At 40.0% G+C, this 18,658-nt stretch overlaps 1 protein-coding gene across 6 annotated transcripts in view; it reads left to right on the top strand.

Annotated features, from left to right (window-relative positions):
- The window catches only part of XPO4 (exportin 4), a 99,034-nt gene that overhangs the window by 14,991 nt on the left and 65,385 nt on the right, over positions 1-18,658 (top strand). For 4 of the 6 annotated variants that reach the window (XM_073794930.1, XM_073794932.1, XM_073794927.1 and 1 more), the window contains exons 3-4: positions 4,984-5,125; positions 9,300-9,438. In XM_073794930.1, the coding sequence (XP_073651031.1) occupies positions 4,984-5,125; positions 9,300-9,438 (281 nt within the window). Of the gene's footprint in view, positions 1-4,721; positions 4,877-4,983; positions 5,126-9,299; positions 9,439-18,658 lie in introns of those variants that run through there. The other 2 variants (XM_073794928.1, XM_073794931.1) reach the window with 2 other exon arrangements.

Below are 18,658 nucleotides of genomic sequence, written 5' to 3'. Positions count from 1 at the left end.
TGCTTTGGATTTTTCTTCCTTAAATAAAACATTCAGTAAGTTGTTTTATTATTGACCGTAATATCAAGGCTGTTAATGGTGGGAGGAAAATCTAATGTTTTTTCTGTTGTTTTCAAGTATGATATCACTTACAGGAAATGTACTATAACGTATTCCAGTGTTTTAAAATTAAGATTATTTTGGGGGGTTTCTACAGTTTCTTTTAGTTGTTTTTTCATCATTTTTTAAAAACCATGTAGTTTGTACTCAGCTCGCTTAGTGAATATTGGTTAGTTATGTGTAGGATCTTCATCGTATGTCCTAAAATGAAGCATTGATTTTTAAGTCTTGTAAAAAATGTTTTGTGAGTACCTTATGTCTGACATATGTATGGAAGTGATCTCTTTCCTTTAAAAATTATCACAGAAGTCATAACTTATTCAGAGATGGCATTTTCTCTGCCTCTTAGGTATTTTTCAATAATAGTTAAGAGAGATTTCATTGGTTATTGTTATTTTATAATCTGATAATTGTTGGCTGTTTTTCTTAATTGGAGCCACTTTTTTTGTAACCCATATTGAAGGCTTAGAAAAGGAGGCTATTTGAGTTGTCCATGACCACAGAATTGGTTAGTTGAGTGTTAGAAACTAAACTATCTGACCTTTTATCCTTGTGCTTTTAGGAAGACTAATCCGTAGCCACCAGCACTCTGGTTTCTGGATGGAAACAGCCTGCCATTCCAGCTCTGTGTGCAGAGTGCTCTCCAGCTCAGGACTGGGGCGAGGACTGTGGGGCTCAGTGGGCAGGGCCGGGCGCCAGGGTGCCTGCGGCCTGGAAGCAGCTTGAGGAAGTCACTTCACCTCTCAGGCCCTTTTTTCATCTGTGAAATGGGCATAATGATGTCGTTTGCCTTAAATGGACTTGACTGTTTTAAGTCGTAGTGAGGTGCAGATGTAGTAACATATGAAAGCACTTTGTGAACAGTCATGTAAATGTCATTGCCCTGTTACTTCATTTCAGATGGCCTTTGAAAAATGCTCTGTCCTCTGCACGGAGCTAGCATCGGCGGTAAAGGCGGCCTTGTCTCCTTCAGGAGTTAGATCTTACATTAGAGAAGCAGTTTAATAACCACCTTTAATTCTAAATGAGGCGGGGATTTTTGTTTTTCGGGTTTTTTTGAGTAGTCTGTTTTTATACTCGGTTGAATTTGCTTCTGGCACTAAGGAAATTTGTTATCTTGTGGAGAATAACTCAGTGTTAAATTAAAAGAAGCAAAACTAAACATCATTAAGAATTTAAGGGAGCCTTACTTCATCCTTACTGCCTTGAAACTGCTGAGCATTAATAGATGTAGAAACCTCAGATGATCTGAGTCTGGCTCTTGTGGCTGTGCCCTCGCTGCATAAACAGGGTCCCAGCGGTGTTTCATCTGACTTCCGACTGACTGTGACTCAGTTGTCCTTCTGTGCTAGCTGGAAATACCCGATCTAAGTGATAAGTATGTTATTAGAGTGTATTTGTTTATACCACTCTTTCCTTTTTAGAGTATGTATATTTTATGAAGAACTATTGCTTTGTTATGATGTGAGCTTGTTTTAGAATACTTTTGTTTTCCTGATAAAAATTTCTAAAGAATAGTATTGCTAGTTCCAGCCGCGCTATTGGAAGCAGTTTGGGTTTTGAGACATTAACTGTTTAAAAGGTTGGGTGCATGTGTAATAAGCATAATCATTAATGTACTGCAAAGCCTTGTGTTACATTAATGTTTACATCTAAACTTCACAGAAAATCTTAACTCCTTACTCAGTTGCCACCAGCCCAGAAAGGTTAATTCCTCTAAGAAGACTTCTCATGCACGTGGCAGTCGATCGCAATCCAGAATTTTCACATTCTTATTTCGGGATTATAAGTCATTTTTATAGAATGTCTGGGTGATAGATTCTAATGAAGGGGAGACTTTCTCTTGGATGCTTCCCTTTTCTGGCCTCTTAAAATTCTTCCTTCCCACTTCTAACTTAAGTTTTATTATGTTTCTCATTTTATCTCATTTCTTTCTCGTCTTATTCTTTTGTTTTCACTGTAGTTTTAATTTCTTTGCTCTTTTCTGTGTGTTTGTGGACGTGCGTGCGTGTGCATGTTGCATGCTTGTGCGTTTTGTTAGAAGAGCACTTTCAGACCTCTTGGCCTCAGAAGTCTTTGGCACTTAGGAATTTACCAGTTTTATAGGGTCAGGTGTTCCTTCAAAAAACCTGTGAATTCTGCTCTTGTTAAAGAAATACCCCCAGACCTTGAGGGGTCAGTGCAGCACTTCTGGAGCTAACTTAGCAGCTTCCTTTTGCCCTTTTCTCAGGGAGAAAAGGATTTCTTTCGTTTCTTATCTTGGAGGTAGCCGAGACAAAACAGAACGAGCCTGAGACTTATTCCATTACTGTTGGTGTGCTTGTGTGTGTCACTGTGCAGCTTACGTTGCCTCTGCTTTGGACAGGAGCCCCAGGGCCGGAGAGGGGAGTGTAGTTGCCGGAAGCCAGAACGCAGTGCTCTTCCTCTTGGCCCTTACTTTCACTCTCGCTTTAGTCTTCCTGGCTCGAATTCAGATGGCCGACAAGATGTGTGTGAATTTTATTTACGTAATTATTATTAAAGAGTTACTGTGGTAGGAAGTGAAAGCTTCCTGCTAAAGTGGCTTAAACTAAACTGTCGTCTAAACAGTGTCCTAGTCAGTGGGAAATCATCCCTAAGAGTATTAGAATTCTAGATGAACTGTGAGTTCTGCACAAGGACCTTGCAATTTGGAGCATCTTTCCAGCAGGAAGCAAGAATAAGGCTCCTGTGTGTGTCAAGTCCTCATCCTCCGCTGGCAGGCTTCCGGAGCTCCGGCGAGCATCTTCTGCACATTTCTGTTGTGTTTAAGTGCAGTCTATGAAGGCCAATGGCAGTTTTTATGAGAAAGTGTAATTTATTAGGTTAGGAAAACTTTTAATTTTGGAATCTGGCTTCTTTTTTTCAGATTCCTCCATTCTTAGAGACAGTTTCTTATAGGAATAGTAATTTAGAGATCTTCATTGATACCAGACAGAAATCTAAGGAAAAGAGGTATCTTGAAAACTTCTGAATGTGATTTACTTTCTGTAATTGTACCCCTACTGACCCTTGCAAAAAAGGGGAGGGGGCAGAAAAAAGCTAGGCTGTAAGCACAGGGAGTTAGACAGGAGCGTGTTTCCTTGCTCACGAGAAGCAGGAGTATGTGCTGGGCCTTGTCTAGTTGGCACCTGCGCTTAGGGCAAGGCGCGTGTCACCAGAGGACACCACCCAGCCACGCGGGCTGCAGTTTCCTCTCACAGTCAAGTGCAGGGATCGGATTAGATGATCTTCGGAGTTCTAGTTCTAAAATTCTATGAGTCCCTACAATTTTGCTTCCTTGTTAAAATCCATGGTTAAGAATTTCAGGTCCTTAAAATGTTTACGATTTCAGTAGAAAGTACAGATAGGCAAACAACCATCATTTTCTTTCAAGAAGAGGTTTATAATAAGAGATGATTTGAATTACCTTTATGAGGCAGTACCATATTTCTCCTTAGTGAGCAAAATACATAGAACTGGTTTCTGTTTCCAGTCCTCTTTGAATAAAACACTTTTTGTTTTTCTCCTGGAACTTTAAACACATCTTTTTATAATAGGTTTACATTTTTGGAAGCTGTTGCTTTATTTATTCATTATATTTTAAGGTTTCTAAATTTTTGTGAGTTCTGATTACCATCTCAATTAGAATTCATGTTAAGATGGCATGGACTAATCAAACTTAAAAAAAAATAAAGGTCCAGATTGGTTCCTCTTACTAGTTTTAATATGTTCAAAACTCCCGTGCTGCAGTCTAGTGTGATAGGAATTGATGTAGGCATACCTTTTCTCGCACGTTTTTATAGAAAATTGTGTCAAGATCACTTGTAATATTTTTAAATGATCTGTGCTTGAAATGGAGAGAAAATGATGTGCCTGCCTGTATCTTCATACTCTTCTGAGAAGTTCTTGAAGGTGTTATTCTGTGCCTAGAGGTATTTCTCGGGCTTCCAGGCACTCCTGTCTAGTGATCTTGGCAAATACCCAGGAGTTGAATCAGACTCTGCATGGGTTTCGCATGATGGTTATTTTGTAGAGCTTCAAAAAATTTCTGCTTTTTCTTGACTTCATTTTGACTGTTTCTCCCTTTTGATAATGCTATTTGGAAACTGATTGTAGTGGTATTGCTGAATTAAAGAAAAAATAGAAAATTAATGTAAAATATTTCTTCAGTATGTTAATTTTCTATTTTTTTCCCCTCCTGATTCAGTTCTTAGTTCGGATACTGTAACTTGCTAGTTAAAGCTGGATCTTTCTGAGTGTAGCTTTGGGATTTTACTCAGTTTGATCAGTATTGCAATCAGAAAATGCACAAGAACTTCTCACCTTGTGTAAATGTGATTCCCCCCCCCTTTTTTTTTTAACATTTTGAGATAATGAACATGATTGTGTTTATTTCTGAACTTGCTATTGGAGATGGGCCATCCTGCTGAAAGCTTAATTAATTACTGAACAAACATATTTTGACAGCATGGCTCCTCGCAGATAGTAATGTTCAAAGACTAGTTTATTAGATACTTTTCTGATACAAAGTTCTGTTTTGCACAGGGTGAGAATCTCTTAGGAAATTTTCTGATTGCTTTATATTTTTATTTTATTTTTTTTAAAGCTGTGTTATTTTTTAGTTCTTCATGCTTTGGAAGTAACAGTTGAAGAGAGGTGAGGAAAGTTTGTGAAAATTGTGATCGGTGATTAGCTGCCACCTGCCTGAGGTGTCTTCTGAGAGGAACTAACCTCTTTGTGGTGCTAGAGCAAAGGTCACTGGATAAAAAAGGAACAGGTAACCATCTCATTCCTTGTCTGAAAGTTCTCTTTAAAATTAAGAAATGCAGAATGTTCAGGGGAAGGTGAGCTGCTGTTTGAAGAAAGTGTCTGTTTCCTCCTTAGAAACGAGTAAGGTAGACTACGTCCTCTTTCAAGCTGCCACAGCCGTCATGGAGGCCGTTGTCCGCGAGTGGATCCTCCTGGAGAGAGGGAGCGTCGAGTCACTGCGCACATTCCTCTTAACCTACGTCTTACAGAGGCCTCAGTAAGTGCGCAGGGGAGGCGCCGCCAGACGCTTCCCTGAGCCATCCTTTGGGATGCTTTTTCCTTTACTTTTTAATGATTGACATTTATGGTTAAGCTCTTTGTGGGCTTGTATTTTAAAAACCCACACACGATTGTAGGTTGTTTGGGGACTTAATGAAAGAATACTTTTTAATTTAAGCTTGTGTCACTGGGTTTTTTTTTTTTGAAGAGATTGTGCTTCGATGTTAGGGTTTTTTGTTGTTGTTTAGTTCCGGGATTTTGGTTATAAATAAAAGTTAATCTTTGACTCTGTCGAAAATCCTTTATACTTAACTTGATCTTCTTTTGGTTCTTGGTATGTATTATAAGACGTAAGTGAGTAGCCAGGAGGGTGAGGGGAGATCAGGCACCATTATCAAACCAAACGTTACATGTATATATATGTGTCGATACATAGAAACGTGCATTGAAAAGGTTGTAGAAGAAAAAGTACCAGATTCTTTAATGATTTTTTTTGGATAGGGGATCAGATTTGAGGAATGGGATGAAAGTGAATTTTCTTTTTATATTATACACGTATTGTTTAAAAAATTTACAAGATTGTATGTATTCATTGCTTGTATGATTTAAAAACAAATGAGGAAAACTATTAGCCGTACAACTTTGGGAGAAATTCATTTACTCTGTATCTTTTTTTTTAAAGTCCCCTTAATTCCAAGTTGTCTTCTAAGACGAGGCAGCGTACATTGTATGTATGCAGTTTGTGCCGTTGAATACTTTTTTCATAGATACTTAGTTTCACACTCAGTGAAGAAAATGTTACATAATCAGAAATGCTGGCAATTCGGAATGTTGATTGACGGCAATAAAGATGCATAAAACTTTCGAGCGTGCTGTCATACCTTTGTTCCTGCTGACTTCACTGACAGCCTCTGAGTTCATAATATTTAATAATAATTACTGGCATGACTTTTGCACTCAGTAAAGTGCTAATAAGTGCTTCACATATCGAAAAATGTATGAGAGGAAAAAACCAAGTGTTACTTAGCCTATTAGCATTACAGGTTTAATGGACAGCGTGTTCCAGGGATGAGCAGGTATACATATCTCTGAGTGAGGGTGTGGCTTATTTTTTCTGATTTTAACAGAATAAGGAAAACTTGCCCCCATTTCAAACCTTTCTCTTCTCCTTCATGCTGGTTTTCTTCCTTTATTTACATTTTAATCCGTTGTTTAATGAACCCTTTTGGGTGGATACCAACTTGCCCTGGAGCTGCTGATTTATCACAGCCCCACCTCCACCCCCCACTGAGCTCGGCCGGTTTCAGCTGTGTTTATGGCTGTGTTTATGCATGTCATCTCTTGTGTCATCCAGAATCATCTCACTGTAATAATTTTGATTCAGGAGTTGTTTTAGAGTTGATTGTAGGGTTCCACATTGAAATAGTTCACTTATATATTGTCTCCCAAACTCTTTCTTTTTTTTGCTGTGCAGCTTGTGGGATCTCAGTTCCCCCACTAGGGACTGAACCTGGGCCATGGTACTGAAAGCCCAGAATCCTAACTACTAGGCCACAGAGAACTCCTCCAAACTCTTATTTTGGAAAAAAGAAAAAAAAAGTTTTCAGCCAAGTTGAAAGAGTAGTACTGGGAATAGTACTGGGAACACTCACGTGCCCTCTCCCTAGTAGAGGCTCAGCCAGCATTCAGTGATACTACATCCCTGAAGACTGCAGCATGTCTCTTCTAAGAGATCATCTCAATACTCCTGATATAATTACTATATTTATATTATTTAATATAATTCTGACCTCATATTTTGATATTCCCAATGTTCTGGAAAATGCTGTTTATATCCTTTTCCTCCTTTATAGGTTACTTTTTTGATCCAGGGTTTAGCCTCAGATTACATGTTGTATTTAGTTGTTGTGTCTCCTTTTTTTTTTTTTTTTTTTTTTTTTTTTTGGGGTACGCGGGCCTCTCACTGCTGTGGCCTCTCCCATGGCTCACGGGCCCAGGCGCTCCGCGGCATGTGGGATCTTCCCAGACCGGGGCACGAACCCGTGTCCCCTGCATCGGCAGGCGGACTCTCAACCACTGCGCCACCAGGGAAGCCCTGTGTCTCTTTTAATCTAGAATAATTCTGCCTGTTTTTTGTCTTTCATGACACAGACATTTTAATCTTGTAGAATGTCCGATGAATGGATTAGAGTCAAGTTAAAACTTTTGGTGCTCTGCATGGGTAGAATGCTACAATACTGTAGAATACAGTATTCTATACTGTAGAATACTAAGTACGTAATGTTCTCTACTTCCCATTGCATGCATGGAAGTTTTCCTTTTCTATTTTTTCCTCCTAATTGTGATTAAAATTTGCACAGAGTGAAATGCAGGGTACACTTTTTAATTTTTATTTATTTTATTTTTTGGCCACACTGCATGACATGTGGAATCTAGTTTCCTGACCAGGGATCAAACCCACACCCCCTGCATTGGAAGTGCAGAGTCTTAACCACTGGGCCACCAGGGCACACTTTTTTAAAGGCAGTATGGCATAGTGGTTGAGAAAGGGGCTGTGAGTCCCCCTCTGCCACTTAACTCCATGACCGTGGGCAAATTATTTAACCTCTCTGTGCATTAATTTTCTGATTATTAAATGGAGTGAATAACAGTACTGATAGTACTTTACTAAAAAGATTGTGAGGATTAAGTGTACTAATTTTTGTGAAGTTAGTTTATATAAAGACAGGTCATAGGCACTCAATAAATGTTGGGTATTATTATTTATTTTCCTAGTAATTTATAATTTTTGCCAGTAACAATGTTTAAAGCTAGCTTTATGTACATTTCTAGTAGCAGTCAGTGTGTTTGAAACTATCGTGTCCCCTCAAAAGTACGAATATTCCCTTTGGTCAAGTCACACTCTTGCACACAGTAGGATCTTTGCTTTTATTCACTTAGTGAATGCTTCAAGTCTGTTTTGAAGGAATACTTTTCGTTCTTGACAGAGCGAGACACGTTCGTTCGTTTGTATGAATGTCTGGTGAGTGCGTGTTATGCAGCAGGCGGCGTGCTTCTCTGTGGGACTACAGCAGCATGCTCGGCGCGGCGCGCTTCGTGTTGTGTGAAGTGTGAGGGAGCCCTTCTGTGTACTGACCAGCCACGTGCAGAGAGTGGCATTTACAGGCCAGGAACTGAAAGAGGTTTGGTGTAGCTGTGGTCATGAGAGTGCGTGGAGGGGCTGCGATGAGAGGGGAGCAGATCCCTGGCCATGAAGGGCCCTAATTAGAAGTGGGTGGCCATATCGTTTATGTCCAAATGGGGACACCTTTCAGAGTAAAAGAAAGCACTATTCATCATTGTTCTGGACAGCGGGTAAATTGGGAGTACCCCAGGAAGGCTGGGATGGGACCCACTGCTTATAAGCCGTGTTAGGGAATTGGGGTTTTATCCCAAGGGCATGTGGTGGTTGTATCTGTACGGCATTCTAGAGGCTGGATTATAGTTTAGGATTATGTTTTCTGAGCCTTCTTTTTAAGAAACCGTTGTGAAAAGGCAGTTAAATCCGTGTGCCCTTGTGGCCCAATGGCCCTTTGTAGGAGGTCTCCATCTGAGGTGGGTGCTTCTGCCACCAGACTGAGGGACAGATATGAACATTAGATATGAACATTTACAAAGGTTTAGAAGAGCGTGTATGTTTCCATAATGTTGTATCTTGGCTAGCTAGCATGTTGCCTTTCCATGTTAAAGGGAATGGATCTAAGATGATACTGCTGGTTGGAGATGGAGATTAGGTCCGAATGTGGCTCTTAACTGGTAGAATGTTCATCTGGCTTAGTGAACTGATAACACCACCCGGAGCTGCTGACACTCACGTAGCGCTTAGTGTGCACGGGGTGCAGTGTTAAGAATATGTAATTCTTGTGACAGCCCTGTTACTGTTATCCCCATTTGACATGTGAGAAAACTGAGGCTCTGAGTGTGAACGGTCTTGCCCAGGGTCACATAGCCAGTAATAACTGGAGTGTGGATTGGAACCCAGGTCTCTGGCTGTGGAGTCAGCGCATAACCAGGAGCACGCTACCTCAGATGTGAGCCGTGCTGTCAGCAGCTGCAGGCACAGTGAGAAATTGGGGAGTATTTTTATGTTGGATTTGTGTAAAAGTTTTCACAATGATTTTTATGTTTTACAGCCTCCAAAAGTATGTTCGGGAACAGATTCTATTAGCAGTAGCAGTAATTGTAAAACGAGGATCATTAGATAAATCAATTGACTGCAAAAGCATTTTTCATGAAGTCAGCCAGTTGATAAGTAGTGGCAACCCCACTGTGGTAAGTGTGCTAACTATTCGTAAATACTTAAAAGTTTTATTTTGTATTACGCAAATACCGTTATAGCAACAGTAATGGATATCTACATAAAAGAAAAAAGGCACAGTCTAAGAAATCAAGCAATTTCCATTTGTTCATGTTTTCCTCTAGTCCGTTTTTTACATGTGTACGTACTGTAGATACAGTATACTTTGCTTTTTCATTTCATTGTTTTTTATGTTGCCAGTGTTCATAGTCATCATAAGTTCATAAACCTCGTATGGTTTTCGTAATCCTGTTTAATGGTGTCAAATATTACAAGCTAATGTACCATAATATTCTTAACCATTTCCCTTCTGTTGAACATTTCCCCCTATTTTTAATAAACCTTTGACAAGTGCTAGTGATAATGGAAATGTGAATAAAATATAAAATGATATCTGACATAAAAATTCTTAAATGTTGCAATACTAATAGGCCAAGGTATGCCATGACTACCAGGTGTGACTGTCAGCTTCCTGAGTTTTCTGGGAAGCCTGGTTGGTTTTTCCCCTCTCCATCTCCTGTCTGCCTGTGAGAACCGGTCAGCTGGGAGGGTGACGGGTTGTGGCCGCCCTGTCAGAGGCCAGAGGAGCTGGAGCTGGTGTTACTGATCAGCTGTGGTTGTTGGCTGGAACCATTGACTTTTATCAGCTGGGTGAGATTTAACTCATGTTGAATTGGGGTTGGCAATACCTAGCTCTTCTTTTTTTTTTTTTCTTTTTTCATTGAATTACAGTTGATTTACAGTGTTGTGCCAGTCTTGGCTCTTCTGATTCTCAGGTATTAAATCTTTAAATATTTTGGGTAGTCTATTCACTTTCCCAGTTTCTTTAATCATTTGAAAGATATCTGTGAGGCTGTACCCCTTACGATTCTGTATGGTTGGTGTCTTCAGTGGGCCCTCGGCGTGTGGTGTGATTTTAGGTTGTTTGTGGTGTGAGTTAGGGTGCTGTGGTCATTTTAGGAGGACCGCGCGCACCGTCCCTTCCCTTTCACAGTGTCTGGGTCTCTCCTCGCCACACAGACGTGTGCTCACCTTCCCGCTCCTGCTGTCTGCCCTCCACTCTGCTGGGAGTGACCCAGCAGGGTCTCCACCGAAGGAATAAATGAGCAAGTTGTCAGGATTTCCTGTATCTACCCTAGGTATTTTTTGTTTTTCCTTTGGAATTTTCCTTATCAACTTTATTGAGGAGTAATTTACATACGTTACTGCGTCCATTGAAAATATACACTTCAGTGAGTTGTGACAGTTCTGTGTACCAGTGAACAGTCACACAATCAAGATACAGAATGTTTCTATATGTGTTTTCATTATTGATTGTGTAGATATTGTGTTCTATGTCATTTTTGTGGCAGGTTTCTTCCGAGAGTAGTGCTGTCCAGTAGAACCTTCTGTGTTGATGCAGTTTTCAGTATCTTTCCTCTCCAATGTGTGGGACCGCACTAGCCATATGCTGATTTTGAGTGTTTAAAATGTGACTTGTGTGACCAAGGAACTGAATTTTTAATTTTATATAATCTTAATTAAATTTTATTTGAATTCAGATAGCCACATGTCGCTAATGGCAACCATATTGGACCATGTAGTCTAGAGACTTTAATATCTAAAGGTCTAATTTTATGTTCTTAACACTTAATCTTAGTATTCTAAAATTTAATTGTTTATCTAAAACTAACAACTTCGAAGATGTGCATGTTTGAATCATAACTTTTTTTTTTTTTTTTTTTTGCGGTACACGGGCCTCTCACTGCTGTGGCCTCTCCTGTTAAGGAGCATAGGCTCCGGACGCGCAGGCTCAGCGGCCATGGCTCACGGGCCCAGCTGCTCCGCGGCATGTGGGATCTTCCCAGACCGGGGCACGAACCCGTGTCCCCTGCATCGGCAGGCGGACTCTCAACCACTGCGCCACCAGGGAAGCCCAATCATTACGTTTTATGAGTTATTTTGGCTTTGTTTTATATAGCGAGGAGCTCTGTTGAAAATAGTCCCCAGATAAGATTCCATTTACAATGTTTTGAGGTGAAAATGATTGGGAAGCTACTTTTTACTAATAATAACCTATATGCTCTCAAAATTCTCTCTATTGGTAGACATAGTCTCCCATTTCTGATGAAGAGCTTTGCTCTCGAGATACTGATGCTTCAGGGCTGCCCACATTCATTGTGTCAGTACATCCGTAGTCTTACATTTCCGTGGATTTCTGTTAGCATTTCCTGCCTAACTAATGGCCGTGTGCGCAGTCCAACGGGGACGTCACTGTTGGTCAAGGGAAAATCAAGTGGTGGTCTGACTAGCCAGAACTCGTAGGGAAAAGGCTTGGAACGGAGGCTGCTACTCGGAAATATTATCCCAGCCCCTACTGCTCTAAATCAAGTTACTCTTCATCATTTTGGCTCTCTTCGTAATGTGTCAGGTGACACATTGTTTCACTTGACAGTCTGCAGTGAAGGAGTCCAGCTCATTGGATTGACCAGGATTTAAACTTTAGGAACTTAAGCAGCAACTCTGGGATCTCTGCTTTTATGATTGTAGTTGGGTGATCATGTTGACTGGGGTTTCAGTATTAAGGTAGGATTTCTACAGTCTGTTCTCACCCCCACGAGTAGCTTCTTGGCAGCCGGATGCCGAAGGATCCGGAGCCCTGGCCCCTCAGGAATGAGCACACACTCGGGAATTGTGTTCTCCGCTTCCTCTCCCCTGGGTAATTTGACCCACCATAAAAAGTAGGCCCACTGCAACCTGGCAATTGGTTTTTTTGAGCCACTGAAATAACTGATGTTCTGAGAATGATTGGAACAGATGTAGCTGTCTAGTTAGAGAGGATTTTGCTCTGTTCACAGTACATACACTTTGAGGGGAGTGGATAAATTTAATATCCTCGTGAAATATTCCAAAGCAGGAAGAGTTTTTTAAAGTTGAATTTCTGCTAACAGGGTTGAGAACTTCTGTAGCGGTAAGAAGTCAGTAGCGGGGGGTAGAATTTAATTTCAAGATTGCTGGATGAATTTATTTTGGTGACCACACTGAAAACACAACTCAGAAAGCATTCCTGCGTTTATATGGCAAGTTCAGAATTCCTGCCTGGAGCCATTCCTGCTCATTCAGCAGGTCTAAAAAATGAGGTTAGAGGTTACAGACCAGTAAAACATTTTAATCTATCTTCCTCTCTGTCTTCTTCTCAGACTGTTAAGAATTTGTGGGAGCGCTTCAAGAATTTACTTAAGATTTTCTTAGTCTCAGAGACATGCATAACAGTGGGAGAGAGGTTTAAAACTTTGATAAGAAAGTAAAATGGTAAAATCAGAATATTGATACAATGTTGGCTAGAAACTTTCTTTATAAAGGTGATTTTAAGAGATATTTGAAAGGAAGAGAGGACTGACTCTGGTTTTTTTTTGGATGAAAGAAAGGGTTGACCTCATGAATTATTAAGTTAGGTGACTAACTTTACCCTTGCACATCTTCTAGAATGATGCTTCCAATCAACCCTAATTGACTGGGAACTGTATGTAGTCTGGCTTTCCTGCTTGCTTTCTAAGAGTGTATTTTTTGGTCCAGCATCATGCTAGTCAAGTATGCATGTTTAAATGAGTTTAGGGGCAGGATAACATGATACAACACAGATTTTGATTTTGGATTTACACTTAGGTTCAAATCCTAGCTCTGCCATTTACTACCTACTTAACTTGAAAAATTGTTTAACTTCTCTAGGTGGTGATTTACTAATACGTGGAATAAATGTGGTAATATCCAGGCCCAGAAGAGGAAAGACAATATTAAGTGCATTTAGTAAGCATTCAGTGAATGTTTGTTTTATGTCCCTAGTTAGTGGTTTCACAGCCCTTTGTTTATAGAATCTTAGGACATGAACTGTCATCTCTTTCTATCAAATAATATTTCAAGTGTTGAAAATCAGAAGAAAGTATTTATACTATTATCCATGGACGGAAACTAATTGAGTATTTAAAAAATATATAACCAACATATTAGCTTTCCTTTAAACGCTCTGAGAAGTATCTTATGGTCTTTGTTCTCTGTAGATATTTATGAGTTAAACGATTTCCTGTGGAGATTGTATTTTGTAGCCCCATTCAGTTTTCTGTGTATCGTGATGTCCTCTCAGAGGGACAGTGCTCGTGCGGCTCTTACGTTCTGTGCTGTCTGCTCCAGTTTGTGCACAGGCTGTCCTCCCTCTGTGGCTGCTTCACCTTGCTTTGCAGTGGTGTTAGACCTCAGAGGGATACATACAGAGGCTTCACTTCCCAAAGAAAGTGGTCAAATTTTTAATTTTAATTAGCATTTAAGCTAAATTTTTAACCTATTGCATGTTTGTTTTAGTTCCTTTGAAAGAAGTAGGCCTATTTAAGTCACTTTTAAAGCTGTTGAACGCATCATTTAAGCCTCCTTTCTTCCTCTTTGCCATGCTAGAGAGAAGAGGGTGAGAAATTCCCCGTGTGCTGCAGTGCGGCCCCGGACGTGATAGCAACTTAATCTCTCTTATCACAAGTCTCATTGATGTTTGCTTAGAGGAGCAGCTGGAAGTCTGCTTTATGTATGGCAACCTTTCATAAAGTTTATTCTTGGTAATAAAGCTCCTGGGGTAAGAGCCAGGCTATTATAAGAGACAGTCCTCTCTCTGAACAAGAGTATTTTATTTTGTCAGCTGGAGTTAGTGTTTGAGTATCTTGTTCTTGTGACAGTAGGCTGGAGAGTAAGGCAAACTGTCTCTGAAGGGTGTTTTTCCACTGTCATGAAATTAGTGTCTTTTACTGGAAATGAGAATTCTGCTGAAAGATTTTTAATGCGAAGACAGCAGTTACTTCAGTTGTTAGCCAGTGAATTAACTTGTGATTTTTTAGTACTTCAGTGAAAGAAAACATATTAGACTCTTTCATAACCTCGAGACCTCATTGAATTTCTTCTACTTGTTTTACATATTTAACTTTTCTCTTTGAAATTCATCAGTAGGGAAAAAAAATAGGGAGCACATCATTTATTCATTTTCTGCCTTCCCTTGTGTTAATGTCGTGTCAGGCACAGAGGCAAACTGGTTTATTAATCCAGGTGATGTTTAGTGAGTATGCACTCTATTGCTCTAGTGATGCTTTAGTTTAGTATATATTTTTTTTAATGGATAACTTATTTTGTGATTTTAATTTGGTGGATTGCAGATAACAGTCAAGAAGAACTAAGACGCCAAAACAGGTTTTTTTCTGTGTTTTTTTTTTTTTGCGGTACGCGGGCCTCTCACTGTTGTGGCCTCTCCCTCTGCGGAGCGCAGGCTCAGTGGCCATGGCTCACGGGCCCAGCCTCTCCGCGGCACGTGGGATCTTCCCGGACCCGGCCACGAACCCGTGTCCCCGGCATTGGCAGGCGGACTCTCAACCACTGCGCCACCAGGGAAGCCCCCGAAATAGGTTATTTTTTATGATAAGGATGAGAATACTGTTGCCGCTTCACCTTATATCTTATCAGAACCTGCTACATTTACATAGTACTTTTTGTTGCGTTATCTGATTTGAAGGTTAGGACAATCGTGTGAATTCTGCAGTGTGCAGGGTAATAGCCCTTTTCATAGATAAGAAAATCGAGGCTCAGGTAGATGAAGTGGTTTGCTCTCAGTTACTTGAAGTGGTAAATCTTGGACTCTCAGAGCGCAGATTTTCTGACTTCTTTTTCTGCACTATTGAAAGAGACTGCAGAGTGTTGTTACTCAGAATTTATTGGGAGATAGTTGTGATAACGATTATTGTTTGGTTTCTGACTTACTGAAAATGAAAGCTGTCACTTTGGGACTGCTTGTTAGTGCTGGTCCAGTGGCCAGCAGCAGCGAGTGACAGGCACAGACAGAGTGATTGGGCAGAGCGGTGGGCAGACGCGCATCGGGGCTTGGGGCTCTGCCCCCAAGTGTCGTAGGCTGGGAGCCCTGCCCTGTGTGTTTCAGCAGAGTCCAGGTGCTCTCCTTGTCACCACGTCATGTAATCATTGCCTTAGAAATGATTCTCTTGGAAAATTTTACATGAAGGAAGTTTCATTAAAAGTGTTTGCTTGCTACATTTGGAAAATTAAGATACTACCTGAATTCTTCATGATCCTGGAGAAGCATTGCCACGTGAGCCGCTTGGAAGTCTAAGATTTGTACTAATGGTACTCTATACTGGCTTCATCCCTGTTAACTTCAGTGTTACAACCCCATATATGCTGCTTACTAGTCAGTCCGTCACCTTTCAGCTGGTTTCATTGAGACTCACCTCTCTGCAGTACCCACCACAGGTTTTGTCTCCGACCCTCTGAAGTATTGGCATCACCATCTCTAGTACAGAAATAAGATCCAGCCCTGCCTGAGGCAGAGGCAGCCCTGGAGGCACTGGTCCGTCGGGGGAGGGAGGGGGGTCAAGAGGTAACACACTCGGGGTGACCCCTGACACCTAGAGTGTGAAGCAGGCAGACGGAACGTCCACAAGGGTAAGGACGACAAGAACTTGTGGGTGCCTTTCCCCCGCTTCCTTCCTCCATTTCTCTGTCCCGAGAAGGAGCTTCCCTAGCTGTCTCAGTGCCCCTGCTCCGCAAGTCACTTTATGTTAGTGAGATTTAATTATGTTAGTGAGAATAAACGTATCGGGTAATGCGTCTTAGACACACGGTGTGTGCTTGATTCCTCTGTGAATAGGGAGAAGTGCTTTGCTGATCTGTGCAGAGTGCTTTGCTCTTTTAATGTACAATCAGTGCTTCCTATTCATCATTCTCCAGGAATTTCTTAATTAGCACCTCTGAGCCACAGTAGTATAATCTTCTTCTTTTTTTTTTTTTGGCCACACCATGCAGCATGTGGGATCCTAGTTCCCCCACCAGGGATCGAACCCGGGCCCTGACAGTGAAAGTGCCAAGTCCTAACCATTGGGCCGCCAGGGATTTCCCTATAATTAATGTTTATGATGCTAATCTCAAATCCTTTCAGGGCTTCCAGGTTAAGGAGCAATTAAACTGTTTGGTTATCTTTTAATGATGAAAATATCTTACTGAATTTTAGTTCTTATAAAGCTGGTAATTTTAGGTGGGTCAAGGCCAGGACATTTGACTTCTGGCATTACCACAAACCATGCTGCATAATTTATTTTTATGTATTTCTTAAGTCTTTGAGTGGTAAATTTGGTAAGGAGACACTTGTTTTGGAAAATTTGTCCTTTTATTTCATAAGTGGAAAGTGGAAAAAGTAGAATACAAAACAGTACATTGGGTTAATAGTAATGGTATTGTAATAAATAATGTATAACTGCATTTCAAAATTGGAAAGCTGTAAACAAATATTACAGTAGTAACCTATGGATGGTTATTTTTGTAGGAAGAAAAAGTTATTTAAAAACAAAATATTCTTATGTTCAACAAGCTAATTCCACAATAAGAATGTGTTTTGTTCATACTTATGCACTAAGAACACACTTTCTTTTATGGGTGAATTTGTACTTCATTGTCGTGAAGTTTGTAGCTGTGGTGGGATGTCTTTATTGCTACATCTCAAAAGCAGTCCCATCCCACCGAGGGCTCCTTGTTTGTCTGCTGAGGCTTTTACTTTTAAAAACTCTTCCTTTTCCTAAGTAGTAACCTCAAAAAGCTTGTCCCTTTTCACTGCTCCTGCCCTTTTCTGCGCTCACTGACCACAAACATATGCTTGTAATCCTAGGAAGTGTTTATTTCACAGAAAAATAAAGCTTTATTGTGAGTACATGTTGGCTTCAATCATTAATTAGAGTTGTGTTACTAAAAATTTAAATATGGTCATAGTCTAAAAATATGTTGTTTTGTGGTGAATATAGTTTGGCACTAAAAAACAATTTGTGGCTAAATTACTTGTGCAAAACTACTATAGATAATTTATTGGTAAGAACGATAAGTTTGTGTTTGATGGTGCTCCTGGGTTCTTTTCAGCTTGCATGTTTTTGTATAAGTTGTGCATGAATTCTGTTTTCAGTAGATTGATTATCTCACCTGAGATTCCAAAATTAGTTTCCTTTTTTTAGTAAGACGCATTTTCTTAAACATTTAGGTATCTGTTCATAGTGTCCTGTTCACTGAAGTCTTATTTAGAAAGGGTAGGAGAAGAGCAAAAAATATGGGGAAAGATTGTTTTCAGGATCATATGGTCTTGTAATGCATCATGGTAGATCCTTGTAAGTTAACTTTTCCTTTTGAATTTCATTAATTTGAATTTAATACTACCCACTTTCCCCACCAAAGCCTAGCTGTATTTAAAAACTGTTCATGGTTGATCCCAACGGTATTTAAATGTATCTGAACTTTTGATTGCTGGCACTTTGGTCATTAATCACCATTTTAAAAGAAAGCCATTTTTTAAAATACAATTTTGTTAACTAAAAAAGTGAACGATTGTACTTGATGTGTTTCTAAGGTCTCTTTCAACTGTAAGATGAAGTATGTGATAAACTGTTTCTCTGTAAGAGGCTCTTCAATGCTTGGTTTCTTCCTCCTTGTGCCTGGGTCCATGCAAAGGCAGTTGAACTTACACACTTTTCTTGAAAATTGGGTAAAAGGGGACATTGTAATGTTAAAACAGATGTATCAATATATATTTTTTTTTTTATCAATATATTTTGAAGTACAATTACAGAGAGAGATGGGGGGAGAGAGAGAGAGAGAGAGAGAGAGAGAGAGAGAGAGAGAGAGAGAGAGAGAGAGAGAGTGTTTAAGCTAAAGGAGCTATAGTCAGAGGACTTACTGTTGAACACAGCCCTGTCTGTATACCCCCGGATTCCCAAGGGTATTTGCACGTATTGTGTGTTGTTAGGGCTTCTTGGTGTGGAAAAGTCTGAGAAACTGCTTGAGTCTCTGGGCTAGTGTGCCATCATAATTGCTAATTATACATCATACTTACCCTAGTTAAGACTGAGGCAAATAGGAATTTAATTCTTTTTTACATTTTCTTAGAGGAAAGTTTTAGACATATACACAAATATACAGATATACTACAAATAGTCTGTTGGTCACCTATGTAACCATCATTCATCTTCAACAAATATCAACTCATGCTAATCTTTAGGAATTTAATTTTATGTATATTTGCTAAGATTTGCCAAGATAAGCATCTGTAAGGTCAAGGTACTGACATCAGAAGCATTTCTGAGCAAAGATGTTGCAGTTGGTGGGCGGGTAGGACCGTGCTCAGCTGTCGTATAAGCTGCA

The sequence above is a fragment of the Tursiops truncatus genome, chromosome 18 (genome assembly GCF_011762595.2).
Source record: "Tursiops truncatus isolate mTurTru1 chromosome 18, mTurTru1.mat.Y, whole genome shotgun sequence".
In the NCBI taxonomy this organism is placed as follows: Eukaryota; Metazoa; Chordata; class Mammalia; order Artiodactyla; family Delphinidae; genus Tursiops; species Tursiops truncatus.
Note: the sequence above shows the minus strand (reverse complement) of the source record. Positions and strands in the feature narration are given on the sequence as shown.